This window comes from Eschrichtius robustus, chromosome 3 (assembly GCF_028021215.1).
Source record: "Eschrichtius robustus isolate mEscRob2 chromosome 3, mEscRob2.pri, whole genome shotgun sequence".
In the NCBI taxonomy this organism is placed as follows: Eukaryota; Metazoa; Chordata; class Mammalia; order Artiodactyla; family Eschrichtiidae; genus Eschrichtius; species Eschrichtius robustus.
Genome location: NC_090826.1, coordinates 39,156,081 through 39,173,978, shown reverse-complemented (window position 1 = coordinate 39,173,978; position 17,898 = coordinate 39,156,081). Strand labels below are relative to the sequence as shown.

The 17,898-nt window shown below is 50.1% G+C and overlaps 1 protein-coding gene across 4 annotated transcripts; it reads right to left on the bottom strand.

Annotated features, from left to right (window-relative positions):
* Nucleotides 1-5,071: 5,071 nt before the first annotated feature.
* LOC137762235 (taurochenodeoxycholic 6 alpha-hydroxylase-like) lies at nt 5,072-16,864 on the bottom strand. Of its 4 annotated transcripts, XM_068539826.1 has the most exons (14): nt 16,632-16,864; nt 13,621-13,762; nt 13,048-13,192; nt 12,935-12,954; nt 12,331-12,458; nt 11,244-11,368; nt 10,717-10,871; nt 10,540-10,608; nt 10,146-10,252; nt 9,873-10,063; nt 9,654-9,787; nt 8,697-8,761; nt 8,477-8,553; nt 5,072-6,088 (listed from the first exon to the last, which is right to left on the bottom strand). In XM_068539826.1, exons 1-14 carry the CDS (start codon nt 16,824-16,826, stop codon nt 5,920-5,922), a joined length of 1,722 nt encoding a protein of 573 aa, XP_068395927.1. In that variant the 5' UTR covers nt 16,827-16,864; the 3' UTR covers nt 5,072-5,919. The 4 variants fall into 4 exon arrangements, with proteins under 4 accessions (XP_068395927.1, XP_068395928.1, XP_068395929.1 ...); XM_068539827.1 differs by lacking the exon at nt 10,540-10,608; XM_068539828.1 differs by lacking the exon at nt 13,048-13,192 and having other exon boundaries at nt 12,935-12,979.
* Between the last annotated feature and the right edge of the window lie 1,034 nt (nt 16,865-17,898).

Genomic DNA, 17,898 nt, shown 5'->3' with positions numbered 1-17,898 from the left:
GGGGTGCAACAGTGGGCCAGAATAACCATGATGGCCTGCCAGGTGAGAGATCACTTAAAGGCACAGAAACTCACACAAGCTGTTATCAAAAGCAGCATTCCAGGACAACTTTTTTCTCTTATGAGAGAGAGAAACCAAATCCAGTCTTGCATCAGCCTACTCTTAATAAAATCCATTTACCTAATTAAATTTAATCCAACCTTAGAAAATCCTGACCACATACAAAATTGTTTCCTCAGTGCAGTGTTCCTCTTCCGCAAACTTTCTGCAAATTTCTGTAGCCATAATTTGTCCCTCATTCTTTCCCCATTGAGAAATATCCTGCTCTAGGACAAGACCACCCTTTTTCCTTTCGACAAAATATATTTCCAGTCCTCATACCTTCTTTTCTGAAAACACGCATCCTACTTTCCTTAAGCAACCATGAACTGTCTTATTTATTTATTTATTTTTGACTGCTTTGGGTCTTCATTGCTGCGCGTGGCTTTCTCTAGTTGTGATGAGCATGGGTTACTCTTCTTTGTGGTGTGCGGGCTTCTCATTGCTGTGGCCTCTCTTGTTGCAAAGCACGGGCTCTAGGTGCACGAGCTTCAGTAGCTGTGGCTCACGGGCTTAGTTGCTCCATGGCATGTGGGATCTTCCTGGGCCAGGGTTTGAACCTGTGTCCTCTAAATCCCATTGGCAGGCGGATTCTTAACCACTGCGACACCAGGGAAGTCCCCCATGAACTTTTACATAAGCATTCCGTATATTGGTAGAGAACATTTCAAGGCAGTACCAAATAGCTTAATTTCTCTCTCACAAGAAGGCAAAAGTAGGTAAACTTAGACTTGTTTAGCAATTAATGTTCCAATAGTTTACCTTATTTGAAATGTCCTGAATATTCAATTAGTTCCTATGATTTAATTTAGTTTCAAATTTACCAAAATTTGGAGAGACTTGTTTTAGATGGATGTTTCCAAAATGTAATTATTCCTATGTAGGTTATCAAAAACTTCTTATCCCAGTACTTTTACTTAAAAATTTAATGATATCAGGTTACTTTCCCTGTTGACACGTTTTATAACAGAAACAATATGCACTTATAGACTTCCAGGAACCTTAGGTACAATGAAAGTATTGTACTTAATGTTGATGGCTTTAAAGACAGGTCTGTATTAATTAAACTCACAAGCTTAAGTTAGACAAGTTAATTTCTACAGAACCAGAGATTTCATAGTTTTCCTGCTTGAATTTAAAATGGCCCTCTTTTTCTTTTTTCCCTCAGTCTGGGGGACTACAGATGGATCAGGTACTTCCTCAGAGCCCAGGCAGAATAGTTACATTGCAAAGGCGGAGGCGGAGATGCAAGCCCCTTGATCCCAGGAAAGAATAGTTACATTGCAAAGGGAGAGGAGGGAAAAATGCAAGCTCCTGTCTTTTTTTTGTTGTTGTTTAAAATCCCACTAAGTAACCCAAGGCTAGAGTCTCAGGCTATGTGGGCTGTGTTTGTATTTCAAGGCTTAAGTGCTCCACCGTGGCCACAATGGCAGCAGAGACTTGCAGGAACAGTTGGACAGAAAAAACTACATCACAAACAAAGATGCCAATCACAAAGCTTAAAGACACAAACAAGAAGTTTCAGGATAAAGTGGACGGAGTGTAGGGGTGAGGACCAAGGGAGAGGTAAAGGGAGGAGGGACAGAAAAGAATGCCAGAAAAAGAGAAAGAGACAGAAAGAGAGAGATTGCCCTTTCAACCTGCCCCGCGGGTGTCTATTCAGGCACCAAACAGTGCTCTTCCAGAAAGGGCCAGTGAAGGAGGGAGCCCACGGGGGTGATTAAGCCCGGAAACCAGCCAGTTGTATGTTGTCTGTGGGACTCTCTCCCACACGTACACCAGTATATAGAAATCTGCCCCTTCAGCCCGTTCCCAGTGGGACTTTTCTTGGCGGCAGGAAAATAAAGGTGAGAATATTGGGATGATAGGGCTTCCAGCCATTCCACGATATGAGGTTTGAACATCTATCACTCTCATAAATCTCTGGTCAGGGAGAGCCCTCTGGACCACGGTCTGCATGGCGTGAGGCGAGCCTCTCCCACCTCTGCCTGTCACCCGTCAAGGTGAGCCGTTGCCGGCCAGAGGGAGCAGGTCTCACAAGCTGAGAGGAGTGATGCTGTAGCTGCCTGACGTCCACTCTCTCGGAAGGACAGGACAGAAGGAGGAGAGAACAGAGAGAGGAGAGGACAGAAAGAGAAGTAGAGAGATTTCAGGAGAGGGAAAGGGACTAAGGGGAAAGGGAAAATGGTGAGGGAAAAAGGACGAAGGGAAGGGGGAAAGTGTTGCCTGAATGAGGGTACTGAAGCCCCCAGGGGCCAGGAAGGCAGACTTACCAAACGTGGTGACTCTGAAACAAGAGGTTCAGGTGGCCGCTTGTCACCCACTGTGAAGCTGCGTTCGGTGGTCCCAGAGGTGCCCAGATCCTCCTCCCCGACAGGCACAAGGGCCCAACGTTGGGCGCCACAAAATATGTAACCGACCAGGGCTCTTGGCCTCCTCAATCAATAGAAATTGATCAGAGGCCAGATAAGAAATGCAGGCAAGGCTTTATTGGGGCCCCTGCTGCAGTGGGGGGGGTGAGAACAAACAACAGGTTCCTTTGCTTGCTCGCTCCCTGGGCAGGGGGCGGGGGGAGCTTTTTCCTTATATGGGGTGAGGGTAGGGGTGTGTCCCGGGGTCGGGCCAGAGGGTGGCTTAGGTGTTTTTCCCACCCCTTAGGTGGTGTCGTGTGCAGGGGGCATGCGCAGCACCCTGCTTTTGCTCCCGACACCCTGTTTTTGCTCCTGACCCCCTGCTGTTGCTCTAGGCTCTTCAAAAGTGGCAGTTGGGGGTCAGAAGCAAAAGCAGGGTGCTGCCCATGCCCCCTGCACACGACACCACCTAAGGGGTGGGCAATAAGTGGTGCTGGGAGGACTGGACAGCTACATGTAAAAGAATGAAATTAGCACACTCCCTAACACCCTACACAAAAATAAACTCCAAATGGATTAAAGACTTAAATGTAAGACCAGACACTATCAAACTCTTAGAGGAAAACATAGGAAAAACACTCTTTGACATAAACCACAACAAGATCTTTTTTGACCCACCTCTTAGAGTAATGGAAATAAAACCAAAAATAAACAAATGGGACTTAATTAAACTTAAAAACTTTTGCACAGCAAAGGAAACCATAAACAAGACAAAAAGACAACCCTCAGAATGGGAGAAAATATTTGCAAATGAAACAACGACAAAGGATTAATCTCCAAAATATACAAACAGCTCATGGAGCTCAATACCAAAAAAACAAACTATCCAGTTAAAAAATGGGCCGAAGACCTAAACAGACATTTCACGAAGGAAGACATACACATGGCCAAGAGACACATGAAAAGATGCTCAACATCACTAATTATTAGAGAAATGCAAATCAAAACTACAATGAGGTATCACCTCACACTGGTCAGAATGGCCATTATCAAAAAATCTAGAAAAAATAAATGTTGGAAAGGGTGTGGTGAAAAGGGAACCCTCCTGCACTGTTGGTGGGAATGTAAATTGATACAGCCACTATGGAAAACAGTATGGAGGTTCCTTAAAAAACTAAAAATAGAACTACCATATGACCCAGCTATCCCACTACTGGGCATATACCCTGAGGAAACCATAATTCAAAAAGACACATGCACCCCAATGTTCATTGCAGCACAATTTACAATAGCCAGGTCATGGAAGCAACCTAAATGCCCATCGACAGATGAATGGATAAAGAAGATGTGGCACATATATACAATGGAATATTACTCAGCCATAAAAGGGAATGAAATTGAGTTATTTGTAGTGAGGTGGATGGACCTAGAGTCTGTCATACAGAGTGAAATAAGTCAGAAAGAGAAAAATAAATACCGTATGCTAACGCATATATATATGAAACCTAAAAAAAAAAAATAGTACTGTTGAACATAGTTGCAGGGCAGGAATAAAGAGGTAGGCATAGAGAATGGACTTGAGGACATGGGGTGGGAGGGGTAAGCTGGGGCGAAGTGAGAGTAGCATCAACATATATACACTACAAATGTAAAATACTTGGCTGGTGGGAAGCAGCAGCATAGCACAGGAAGATCGGCTCGGTGCTTTGCGATGACCTAGAGGGGTGGGATGGGGAGGATGGGAGGGAGGCTCAAGAGGGAGGGGATATGGGGACATGTGTATGCATATGGCTGATTCGCTTTGTTGTGCAACAGAAACTAACACAGTACTGCGAAGCAATTATACTCCAATAAACATCTATTAAAAAAACCACAAATATTAGAAACTATCAAAACTGCTTCAGCAAGGGATTTTGCCCTCTCTTTTTAAGAGTCTTTGTGTACAGCTACCCTCAGTGGGATAGGGACAGCGGGAGGGAGGCTCAAGAGGGAGGGGATATAGGGATATACGTATACATATAACTGATTCACTTTGTTGTACAGCAGAAACTAACACAACACTGTAAAGCAATTATACTCCAATAAAGATGAAAAAAGTGACAGTTGGGTTTTTTGGTCTCTTTGTATGTTTTGTTCAGAATTTGCCCCAACTACGCATGGACATAGTTATTTTTAGCCCCATACCCTTTCTTTGTATTTTGTTGCTCGAAGAGAGGTGTGACCAGGGGCAAGCATTGCAGTGCTGCAGCAAAGGGTCCCAGGCCCAGCCTGTCTCTGCTGAGACCCTCTAAAGATGTAGTTGAGGAAGCTACGACAAAATAGCTGGGAGGCTCCTTCCCCGACAGGTGCCCGGGGTGAACTTCTTCCCTCTGAGCCTTTGGAGACAAGCCCTTTCTCCTGACTCAGCTGTGATGGGAGCCTCAGGTGACAGGCGGGTTCTGGGGCGTGAGGGACCCCAGAGTGTGAGGCTGCAGGGGCGCTGGGACATGCTTGTCCTGCTGGGGTCCTGGGCCAACAGACCAGGGGTCATGTCTCCTCCTCGTCTCCTCTGCCTTCCCTCCCCTTCTCTCTCTCTTCCATTCCATCCAGCTCCTTTCAAGGGAAGACACTCACACTCCATATGACATTGTGAATTTATTCAGGGAGTGGGAAAGAGGGGAAGCCAGGTTAGTGACAAACGGGTAGACCTGTAACACACGGGAGTGATCGGGGGCCCAAGGTGATGGTAGGCACACAGGACTTAGCAGCTACAGTAACGGCTGCCCAAGGTGTTCTCCTCCTAATCCACGGAACACAAAGCAAGCCTGTTTTATCTGAGTGGGCCCGTGTAATCACAAAGGGCCTTATGAAAGAGAAGGCGATGTGAAGACAGAAACAGGGGAGCATTTGAAGAAGCTGATGGATTTGAATATGGAGGAGGGCCCAGGAGCCAAGGAATGCAAGGATTGCAGATCTAGATGTGGGAAAAGGCAAAGAGAGGGATCCTCTCCTAGATCCCTGCACAGGGGGTCCTGCCAACATCTTGGCTGTGTCCAGGGAAACCCATTTCCGACTTCTGACTTCAGAGCTGTCAGAAAATAACTCTGTGTTGTTCTAAGTCCAAAAGGCTGTGGCCAATTATTTTATCAGCAAAAGGAAGTGAATTCAGGGACAGACAGGCAGGCAGAAGGAGAGAATGACAGGGAGAGAGTAGACAGACTGAAGGAGGGCAGGCGTTCAGGATTTAGGTGGACAGTCAGAGACACGGGTAGATCAGAGACAGATGGAGAGATAAGCAGATAGGGAGCCTGGAGAAAAGTGAGAGGAGGAGGGCAGAACGTCTGCTGGGCAGGAGGCAGGAGATGAGGTAAGCCGGCAGGTGGGCAGATAGAAGCAGGAAGTGGGCACAGAGGCAAGGACAGGAGAGAGTGACAGTGAGACAGGATGGCAGGCAGGGGCCCTCAGAGCTCATCCTTGTCCCCAACAAGGATTACAGGAGCTTCCTGAGCTGCAAGTGGATCCCGTTCTTGGACTTCAGCACAACTCTTGGAATGGGAACAGGGACCCTGGAGGGATCCGGTGCCAGCTCAAAGCGAAGCAAGGTCAGGGCCACGGCCACCTTCATCTCATTCATGGCAAACTGCTTCCCGATGCAGTTCCTGGGTCAGGGAGGGAGAAGGAAGTGAGCAGAGGCTTCTAACCCCTGCCGGGCACAGGGCATTCAGGGCTCTCCTCCACGTGGCCCAGCCCCGATCCCTTCCTTACGGGTCACACTGAACATGCCGCCCAAGCCTCGGTCCACGCTCTCCCCTTGACCTTTGCAAAGCCCACCTCTCTCCAGGACTAGCTCCTAACTCCTACTTCTGCTCTCAGCAGGAGCAAGTCCTGTTGGGGAGGGTCGGCGCTCTAAGCCGCAGGGTCAAGTCATGTGAATCAGTAAATGTGAATTAGTACTTTGTTCACTCGTCCACAGGCAGTTTCTGGTTTCAGGCCAGGCCAGGGCACTGCAGGGGGGTGTGGGCAACTCTCGGGCCCTCGGCACCCATGGCAGACAAGCAGGGGCCCCAGTCCCCAGACAGGACAGGACAGAGTTGTGTAAGGAAGTCAGGATGGCAACAGGGAGGCTTCCTGGAGGGACCACGGGTTAGCGACCCTCGACCTGCTGGACCACTTGCCTCCCAGTTAACGCTCCGGCCTCCTGTCTCCCCTCAGCCCCTCAGTCAACCCGGCCCTGGAGCCTTCCCATTCTGCTCCAGCAAGGCCCCTCCTCCCATCCCGTGGGCTCCTCACTGGCCTTTTCAGTCTCCTTGCCTCCCCTCTCTCTACTGAAGCCACGGCAGCTCGGGGCCTGCTGTGCCCTCCGTCACAGGGAGGACACGTCGCAGGGCCGCAGCTGGCGTCACAGCCCTCTCTGGGCTGCTCCTCACTCACCTCACACTTGTCCGGCTCCTCTTCCTCACTCAGCTCCTGTTGAGGTCCCCTCCCCCCACCTCTGCCGGCCACATGCTCAAGACTCAGTCTAGTGACCGCCTGGCCTCCCGCCTCTGCCGCCTGCACCTCTTTCTCCCACATCCCCAAGCAGCTTTAGTGTTAACTCAAGGACACATCACCGTCCCGTGACCAGGACAGTGCCAGAAACATGGAACATTCCACAATCTGCTCAGTGAATGAATGAATGAGTGAAAGAGTGGATGAATGCATGATGTCTGTCTTGTAAGGCAAACGTACTGACCACTATACTATGGAAACGTCGCATGTCTGCCTTGAATAGCGGTAGTTGTTCCTTGACTGTGAACTCTTGGAGCAAGGGAAATTCCTTTCATCTCTGTGTTCCCATCCTGTAATACATGACTTGGCACACAGAGGCCGGCTTAATAAATAGCTTTCTATTTGAACAAAGTTAATTGAATTGAAAAAAAGGGACTGGAGTAAAATTAAATATTAATTCTGACCTAGGAATTGAGTTGCCAGGTACCCCCTGTCCTCTAGTGGCAGCCGCATGACCTGCAGCCAATGTCTACAAGGAAGAACAGGACCCTGGCACAGACGAAATGCTAGAGCAAATTCTGGGAATGTGTTGCGTCAAGCCTGTTCTGTGAAGGTTGATTCACCAACTGAAAATTTCACAGAATTATAGACTCAGAAAAAAACTTGGATTACTAAGTAGTTCCAAAGTTATGGAAGTTACTATTTGGAGGGGGATCTGTAGCCGTAGAAATTTTCACAGCAGTCATTTTGGAGTGTATCATCCAGCTTAACAGCTATTTCAAGTGTGCTTTATATTTTACATGCCAGGAACTTTTCAAATGCATGTGTCAAATACAAACTAGTGAGTTTTTTAAATCAAAAGCACTTGATAGCCCTCCATTTTAATCCTTTTCTCCAATGTTAGACTCTGGACTCTGGAACTGTGGTATATAAGCCCCGCTATATATAAAGACATTTGGCAACTAGAAAAGGTGTTAATACGCAGTCACAACTTTGTTGGGTTCAACTACAGAAATAGAGAAGACGCACAAGGCTGTGTAACTTTCTTCAAATGGCAACTGTAACTGATCATATACATAGCTTGAAGCCTCAGGACAAGGAAGGAAGCTGGAAATCCAAACCCATGAAAACACAACTGCTGATACAGTGAGAGGTGGATTGGTGAATTAAGTAAAAAAGACAGTGGGCTGGACTAGAAATGTGCCAAGAGAGAAAACCAGCTTCTAAGATGACTGATAATTGGGAAAAGCAAACATCTGAAGTTTAAGTTTCATGGAAAATTCTAATGCTGAAAAGTCATACACCTAAAATGAGGAAAACCCTGGAATACTTTGGAGCGGCCATGGCCATGGCAATGTGGCTGCTCGTTGAGGAAGTCAGGAGGTCAAGGTCTCCGTGGCGTGCCCTGAAGGCCTTCTTGTACATGGGAATACATGCCTCCTTCTCAACATGCCAACATACAGGGGCATAACTGCATACACCACCCATGAATGTAGACAGTCACACACATCAGGTAGCACCCAGTGACACCCGGCTGCCCCAGGTACAGAAGGCCTCACCTGGATCCTCCTGAGAAGGGCAGGAAAGCATGGCTGTGTCGATCAGAACCTGGTGCAAACCGGGATGGGTCAAACACCTGCAGAGAGAGCACCGGGGCCAGGGCAGGTGGGGTCAAACTCCTTGCGCCAATCCACCAGGGGACAAGAATCCCCGAGGGAGAGCAGGGGAGGCGCTGGTCTGGAGAGAGCATCCCATCCCCTCCTCCCATGGCCATCATACCTCTGGGTTCGGCCACACCTTCGGGTTGTGGTGAAGCCCATAAAAGGAGAGGGAGAACGGGATTCCTGTGGGGCAGGGAGGAGAGAAGGAAGACTGATGGTACCCGTGGCAGCAGGGGCAATGTGCACAAAAGGTCTGGGAGCCACTATGAGAGCCACCCTCCATCACTCTGAATGAAATGGTGCTCTTGCAAGACAGGTGGGCTGGAGGTGACAAAGCACATGAGCACAGATTAGGAGTAGGTAACCATGGCCCAGGACTGAGAAGGAAAAGAATTGGAGGCTTACTATTAGGATCACCTCACATGAAAACTCACATTTATCAGATGTCATCATGAGCCCTTGGAAAATGTGCATTAACTCATCTAGTCCTCGCAGCAGCCCTCAAGGAAGGCACTCCTATCCCCACGTGCAGATGAGGCACCTGAGCCTTCAAGAGGTTAAGGGACGTGCCTGTGATCCCACAGAGACGAGGTGGCAGGGCTGAGATTCAGACCCACTGGGCAGTGAGCCATTGGGTAGCTTCCAATCATGGCAGGGTTCTCAGACCTGAGCATCAGCTGCTCTCTGCCGTCCACCTGAGGGCTCCCCAGAGACTGGACCGTCTGACCCATGACAGTGGGTTCTCTGAGCTCCCTCATTTACTTAGACCCCATATGAAAGAACCACATCTCCCCCTACTTCTTTCTGCTTTTCTCTTAAGCCTTCACATCTCAAGGAATTAGAATTTTAGGGCTCCATTACAAGACCACGTTCAAGGGCTAGCATTTGCTTATTGAGCTTTCGTTGGTTCAAGTTCTTTGTCAGGTGTTTTACAAAACGTCCAAACTGCAGAGTAAATATTAATTATCTTGAGGCGAAAACAACCGACAGAGCATCCCGGAGCTGGAAAGCACATGTGTATTTTTGATCTTCCATGTGGTGTTGCTTAGGTTAGTGGGTGTGGTGAAGTTCTTACCTGCAGGTAAGGAGCGTCCATCAGGAAAGGTGATGGGCTTGCTCATATCTCTGCTGATGACTGGCACTGGTGGATAGAGTCGCAGTGCCTCCTTGATGCACATGGTGGTGTAGGGCATCTTGTCCAGGTGGTCCCTGAAAGGAAGCCCATCTAAGGGCGGGCAACCAGGAGTCCTCCACTCGCAGAGGGACAAGGTTCTCCCACCTGTTGGGCACTCACCAGGTGATGGAGGCGCCATCCCCCAGGAGGCTCTGGATCTCTTCCCGGCACCTCTGCTGATGCTCAGGGTGGGAGGCCAGAGCATAGAGGATCCAGGAGATGCCACTGGCTGTGGTGTCGTGACCCTCGAACATGAACGTATCCACTTCGGCACGGAGATCCACGTCAGACAAGCTGCTCCCATTCTCCATCTGCGGAGGCAGGGAGAGTGCAGGGTTTGCCCTTCCCCTGTGCTTCTGGGCAAAGCCTCAGGCCTCTCCTGCCCACACTCACTCTGGCAAAGAGGAGGATGTCCAGGAAATCCAAGTGCCTCTTGCTCCTCACCTTCTCCAGCTCTCCCTCCTTCTGCAGGTGAGCTTTCCTCAGCTTGATCACTGCATCTGTCCCAGAACAGTGGTTCCCAGGCAGAGCTGAGGGCTCCTGGGAGTTCAGATGCAGCGCCCACCATAGCCCCATCTTCCCCTCAGGCCCATTCTGGGTACCAGGTGGATGAGGACGAGGGTGGGAATGGGTGCACATGTCAGGGCAGAGAGCTCCAGCATCGTCTGATCCAGGTCGGAATCCCCTCAATAACACAGCCCATGGAGGCTCTGCCTGAATGCTGCTCGGAGGGGGTCTCATTCCACCGTCACCAACGTGGTGACACATGTATCTCCCTGCACCTCACCTGACACCCTGACGTCTCGGTTCCCAATCCCTGCACCAGGAAGTACCCAGTGTGGGTGTGTACCAGCCCCTGAAGAGGAAGCAGGAGTCTGGGCTCTGCCTGAGGGGTCAAGGCCAGGCCCTTTTACATGTGCATGATGAAGGGGGTGGGGGAGCCGCCCAGAAGGAGGAGCAGAACCTGTGTGTTGATGGGCCAGCTGGCAGGCCCGGTGGCTCCAGCGGCCTTCAGGGGTCAGCCTGTAGATGAAGTCGTTCTGGTGGAAAGCATTTCTTATTCGGGAAAAAGTCAGATTGCCGAGGTCCCTGATGGCCTGGATGTAGGACTGGATGTTCCTGAAGGGAGAGGATGCAGAGGAGACTGGAGTGGAGGGAGCCTCTGACCTGGAGACAGAGTGGGGCTCCGGGTGGGGATTCCTCAGTCAGTGGGGACAGGCAGCACTGAGGCTTTGTCATTTCTGCCTTACAGCCCGAGAGACCCTCAGTCCTTTCCAAGTGGCCTGAGCAGCCAGGCTTCTCCCTGTGCAGGAATCAGGGCCTGTGACTGAGTCAAGGTTGGTCTGGGTGGAATTTGGCTCTGGTCCATGGCTCTGTGCAGAATGTTGCTTTCTGTGCTGATAAGCATCCGCGCTGCCCTAACCACCTCTCAGGTAAGTCCTCCCCAGCTGGTGAGAACAAGGATCCTGCCATTGAAAGGTTGTCACTGACCTGTCTGTCTGGATGCTTCCCTGGTGGCTGAAAGCGCACTTCATGATGGTTTCCAGGGTCATCAAGGAGACGTGTCCAAGGACCTCCAGATGTGAGTCCAGGCTGACGAGCTCCTCCCACTTGTCCTGTAGTGGGTGGGGGACATTGACCCTGCTCTGCTCCCCCAGAAGGCCTGTGCTGACAAGGCCAGGCTCTCTCCGTCTCTCTAAATCTTCGGATGAGATTTCCTCACTTTCTAAGCAGATGTGTTTTAGCAGTTTGAAGCTGTAACACATGTGTGTAATGTGATGTCTATTTTCTCGGAATCTTTTATTATATAATTAATTATACTCTCTCATAATATTCTGAATTCATTCTGAATTCTAGGAACAATTTATGATGATAATCACCTTGTGGCAGACCAGAAAACATTGTTTCTCAAGAGACAAAGGGGAAATCTTCTGTGTCCTGAGATCGGAGCTGGACAGGCCAACACTAGTAAGCAAATATTTCAAGGCAAGGAAAAGGTTAAGGGACTCTATTTGGGCTCCTATGAAGGGGCGATTCCTTTCATTCATCCATTGTTAACTGAGACCAGCTGGTGCTCAGTCTGGATCAGAGGTGAGGTTTGTCAAGACCTGGCTCTGTGAGTGTAGACTTGGCCTCATTCCCTCCCATGAGTGGCTCAATTCCATGCAGAGGCCCTGGGCCCCAGGCCAGAGACTAGTTGAGTGACACCCTGGGATGTCCACTCTGCCACTGAAACTGCCATTGCCCAGGGCATCCGGGGGCGGCTTGCACCGCTGTCCAAGGGAATGACCCTTGCTCTAATCCTCTGTGTTGAAGATGTGGAGATGAGAGGAGAGTGGACCCTGAATACACTATGGCCCTGCTTTCCCTTGCCTCGGAGCAAATTGTGGATCCAAGCTACTGCCTGGGTACCCCTCTGTCCCATCCAGTTTTGGTGAGCTCTGTCTCAGAGTACGTTCTGAATGCATCATTCTGGAGGCTGTGTCTGACGGATGCCTTAGGGACACAAGGGTCTGAGAGTGGACTTTGTCAGCTGTGCTGGATGTGAGTGGGTCCAGGCGACAAGGGATGGACTCACCAGCATCACTCGGACAGAGTCGGCCATGAGACCCACGTAGGGCTTCAGGATGTCATAGTGGAAGGCTGGGGTCAGCATCCGCCGGTGCTGGAACCACGTCTGCCCCTCCAACACGAGCAAACCATTCCCTGGGCCACAGATGGGTGTGTGTGTGGGTCGGGGAGACTGGATCAGAGGGACGACTAGGGACAACTTGGGAGGAACGAAGGGTGTCAGAAAAAGACACATCATGGGCAAAGGTAGGAAAGGCCAGTACAGTTCAGGAATGTGAATTTCCAAAATGGCTGGTCCATAGGATGTGATTATGACAGCTGTGAGACAGAGGCTGAAAAAGAGTAGGGGTGCAGGTGATAGAAGAATGAATAGTCAGGCTGAGAATATCTCAGAGGAATGAGAAGTGATGAAGAAGAGGCTGAGCTTCAGGAGGGCTGTCAGCACCATTACAAAGGGTGAGAGTTTTACTGGAAGGAGAGAAATGAGGCTTGACTGAGAGATGAGGGTGGGGACAGTATGCCTGGCACCTGTTGTTCTCCATTAACCAAAGAGGTAGCTCTTGGTAAACCTAACTGGTGGGTGGACTGCAGTTGTATTTAAATGTACTTACCAATCCAGGGAATCAGCAATCTGTAGGAATCATGAGACTTTGGGTCTGAAAGGTAAGGAAGGAAAGTGGAGGGCACCAAACAAGACAGGCAGCCCCCAGAGCAGCTGTGGTACCTTCCATTCCTGATGCTTGCCAGCTGGCAGTCTGTCTCAAGCCACCTCCCTCTCGCTTTCCATCCCTGACTCTCTCTGTCCTGATGGTCACTGTGTGGGCCCAGGAAGGCAGACTCAGTGTCCCAGCAGCAGAACACCCACAGGACTAAGATGGTGAATCGGCAAGAAAGATAGGCTCTGCTCAGTGCCACAGAGTAAGACAGAAGCCTGTGGTTTTCCTACAGTTTGCGGTGGTTTGGCCATTTCATGACCCAGGACAGGCAACAGTGAGAGGTGCCAAACCTAAATCAGTGTGGACAGGGAAATGTCTTCCAGACCTGGGATCATCTCAATTGGGTTAAAACAAGAAAGAAAGTAAGACAGAAGAGAGAAGTCAGCCCCACCCAGGTGTTTAAGCATTCACTATAAGTGAATAATGTTGGCCTTAGTCTGGCTTGTGGGCTGCAAGGATGGCTGGTAGAGAGTCAGGTGTTGATGGCTGAAGTGCCAGTTTCTTCTGGAATTTCACAGATCCAGGGGCATGTACCCAAGAGGGAAGATTTTCTCCTGCTGGGATGTGGGTTTCCCTCTCACCTGATCTCCCCAGGACCACCTTCATGTAGTCAGGGTCATAGATCAACACTAGGGCTTTCGTCCCCCACAGCCAGCGAGCACAGGCACTTGGGTATTTCTCTACCCTTTTCAGTAGGGGTCGCAGCTCGGTCTCCTCTTGGAACTGTCACCAAGGGAAAGATAAATCAATAAAACCCTTGTCTGTGTTCCAGTGCTGGAGTGGGGGTGAAGGGCAGGATGGGTACAGGGAGATCGTTCTTGATCGATCAGCAGAACTAGGAGTTTGGAACTATTTCTTATGACCTGGGCTCTGATCCAGACCTTGCTGGCTGTCCAGCTTTGTCCTAAGACCAGATTCTGTCCCCTTGTCGGGTAGATTTATGGGCCACCACTACAAACTGCCTACAGAAACTTCCATCAGGGATTGACTCCCTGGTGTACAAAACTTTTGGAAGTTATTCTTGCAACATTTACATGAGCAATTTATGCTAATTCATATCACTTGGTAAGCAGTTTTGTCATATAATTTTGTTTATTTAGAGAATAAAATAGATTATATTTAAAAAAATTAATTTATATATTAATTTCCTTTTGCTTACTGACTGCTATTTATCATCAATATTTTCCCAGCATACATGTAAATGTTTGCTAATATGAAAGAGTGTTAGGATGTATATGGCTAAGTGAAAAAAACTAGTACTAAATTGTATGTGTATATATTATTTTACATATTGAGTGTATACACAGTGATAGGATAGATTCTGGATGTACACATATGAAAATAGTATTGAACTAAGGTTCTTATATGTGGATTTTTAAATCTTACTTTCACTTACCGATAACCAGAAACTTTTATGCACTTCCCACCGCCTAGAGGAATCTCTTGAAACTCCTCAGCGTGGACCACAAAGGCCCTTGCTTTCTGGCTTTACCTTCTCTATTCTTGCCTCCTGCCGGGCTGGCGAGTCCACAGGACCCATTGCTCTGCCCCCAAAGATGCTGCTGCCAGTGGTCCTTGCACGGGCCCCACCTGCTCACACTTCTAGGCCTCTGCCCAGGTTCTTTCCTCTACCTGGTGGGCCCCTCCTCTTTGCCACAGAGCAACTGCCTCTCCTTAACCTTGGAGAATCAGCTTCGTTTTATCACCTCTGGATTTCTCGTCAACATTTGGTCCTAGGCATATTCCATGCAGTCACCTCGTCTTTAATTCAATGGCTTCTGTGTAACTCAAAGCATCCCTCTGCCACTTTGGTATCTAATCTCTGCCTGCATCCTTCTACCATCAGGACTCACCAGCTCTGAGGCAACTTGCCTACTGTGGGATGGGTTCCTTCACTGAGCACGTACTTACTGAGCACTTACTATGTGCCAGGCACTGGTTTAAGGCACTGAATTAGGATGCGGCTGTAGATGCTTGTCTGTTTGGAGCCTCCAGGAAGAGACAGCGAGATTGAGGACATGACAACCGTAGCGGCTCTTGAATGTGTGATGGAGGGAAGACCAAGCCTCTGGGGAAGCCTTGGGGCAGGGGCCCTAACTCAGACCTGGACGTTAGAAAGCTCTTCGTCATGCACGTGTTCATTCATCGAGTCACCATTTACCAAGACGCTCTCAGGTTACAAAGATGAACCAGAGCCGAGCTCTCCCAGAAGGAGCTCACGACTATGACACTGCAGACAAAACTAGCTGAATCCGGTTAGCACTGCCTTATGAGAAGGACAGCCGAGGGAAAAAGGGTTGTCCCCTCCGCTCCTGGGAGACCCAGAAAGACATCTTGGAGGAGGTGGCTTGGGGTTGGGCCTTGGTAGACAGGCATATGAGGGCCAAGATCATTCCAGGTAGAGGGCACATGGGAGCAGAGTCCCAGAGGCCAGAATGCCCAGGCAGGCGGGGAGGACGCTGAGTAACCTGGGGTGCAGGAGGTTAGGAAGGAGAGGGGAGAGAGGTACTGGGCCAGCCCACGTGGGGCTCGGGCTGTTTCCGGTTCCCGTCTTTGGCTCCACTCTGCTCTAATCACGCTGCAGAGAAAGGGAGGCCTCAGCTCTCCGCAACCCCTGATTTTCTCCCAACATTTGTTCAGTCCACAAACCCTTGATGAGCCCCTCTCCACGTGGCCCCTGACTTTGCTCTGAGCCCCCCGCCGCCCAGGCTAGCGCTGCCAGGGCTGGGTGGGTCGGTGCTGCCCCTCCCCAGCCTGCGAGCTGCTCCTGCCCTCCTTCCTGTCCCTCCACACATTGGGCTGACATCCCTCCGCGCAGGCTCTGTGCAGGGCGCTGGCGGTGAGGGGGATGTCACGCTCAGTTCCAAGAGCTCATAGTCCAGTGAGGGAGGACACCAGGCGGGCGACGTCACCCTGTGGATGGTGCAACTGAAACGCCAGTTCTCCTTACCTGGCACCATCCTGGGAACCTCGCTCATGTGTGCCAACAACTTGTCAGGGTTTAAGCACTGAAATCAGGAGGCTGGAAAATTCCTCAGTCTTAACAAACCGAACCACTTTGTCCCGACAGCTGACGTAACCCCCCACCCAGCAGGTGGGTCTCTTTTCCTGTCACGTGACACCTTCCTAGATTCCTGTCTGTCATCTCCACGGACAGCGAGCCCACAGGGCAGCATCCGTCAGACTGATGTCTGTGCTCCCAGGCAAGCTCAGGGCCAGGCAGAGAGGACGGGATTGAGGGATGGGGCAGGGAAGCATCTAGAAGCCTGTTCTATGTAAAGAGCTGAAGCTGCTCAGCCTGGAGACGGGGCAGACTCAGGAAGGAACAGCCACTGTCCTCAAAGTGCAGGGCTGCTAGGGCAGCCTGCAGATCCAACTAAGGAAGGAGTGTCTGGCAGACCCGAGGACACAAGCACAGGGTCCTGGGAGGGAGGGAGCTCCCCGGACTGGGATGAGGAGCCAAGACCTGAGAGGTAAGCTGGGTCCTTTGGTGAGGCCACGTGCTCGTCCCACAGCAAGGCTTTGTCCCATGGTCTGAGAGCCCCGGCCCTCCCTGCCCTCCCACTCCCCCGTCCCACTCCATCCTACCTACCTCCTGCATGTGCCCATAGAGCCAGTGGGAAGGAGGAGACGGGAACTGCTGGAGGGCTTTGAGCAGCCACTGTCTGCGCAGATAGAGCTGTGCTGCCTTGAACAGAAGCAGAACCAGGCCGAGCAGGGAGGCCACCTGCAGGAGCCCAGAGACACCGCCCAGGGCTCTGGTGGGGCTCAGCACAGAGATACTCATGGTGCAGCGGCTTCTGGATTGCTGACTGTCCCTGAAGGTGGCTGACCTCCCTTGAGCACCCAGCCTGGTCAGGGAGGCTTGCCCCACCCACCTGGGGGAGGGTGAGGATGAGGGCAGAGGTTAGACCTGGGCCTCCAGAGTTGATTAACTGTGGAGGATGCACTTCTGGAAACAGTGGGAGAAAAGCTTTCTCAGTTGACAGTGACAATGACCAAGCGCAACCCCACTTTCCTTCTCCATATTACCTACCAAATATTTAAATGAGCACCTACAACGTGTCGGGCAGTCTACTAGGTGCTGGGACAGAGCCGCAAGCAAAGCAGACATGAACCTTGCTGACTTCAAGACAGTCACAGTCTAGTTTACCAACATTCAGTAGATTTGGTTGGTTTTATTATCATCCCATTTCAGAGGGGAAAACTGACTTCAGAGAAGAAAAATGATGTGGCCAGAGGAAAACAGCCTCTGCTTGTTCCAGTTGAAACTGAAATCCTTCTCTGTTGGACTTCAAAGATGCCTGCCTCAGCTGCCTCTGAAATGTTCCCCAAGGCTTGTACCCATCCACTATGCAGTGTGTCCTGGGTGACTGTGCCAGTGGACAGAGCACTGGCCTTGGATTCAGGAGGTCCAGCCCTAGGGCAGTTTCACTACATATGAAGCTGGAGACTTGTCCTCTCTGAGCCTCAGCTTCTCCTTTGAAAGGTGGGATAATAATTCATTTCCTATTTACATCCTAGGAATGCTCATTCAGTCATTCATTCACTCAGCAAATATTTCTTGAGCTCACAGGCTATAGGTAAAGGTATAAAACTATATTAGTTAAGAAAAATTGTAGGCTTGTGCTGGAGGAATGAACAGTGTCCAGACCGATCAGGAAAGGAGAAAACTAAAAAAAAGAATGGGGCTTTGAAGGGTGAATAGGAGTTCACCAGGTAGAGAGTGCTTCTAGAGGGATGGGCACTGAAAAAGTCATGGAGGTCATATGTGAAAGAGCAAGGGATGGGGAAACCTTCGTTTTCTGTCTCTTACACCCCTGTTTCATGATTCTCTTCCCCAAGATGAAATCCAGTGC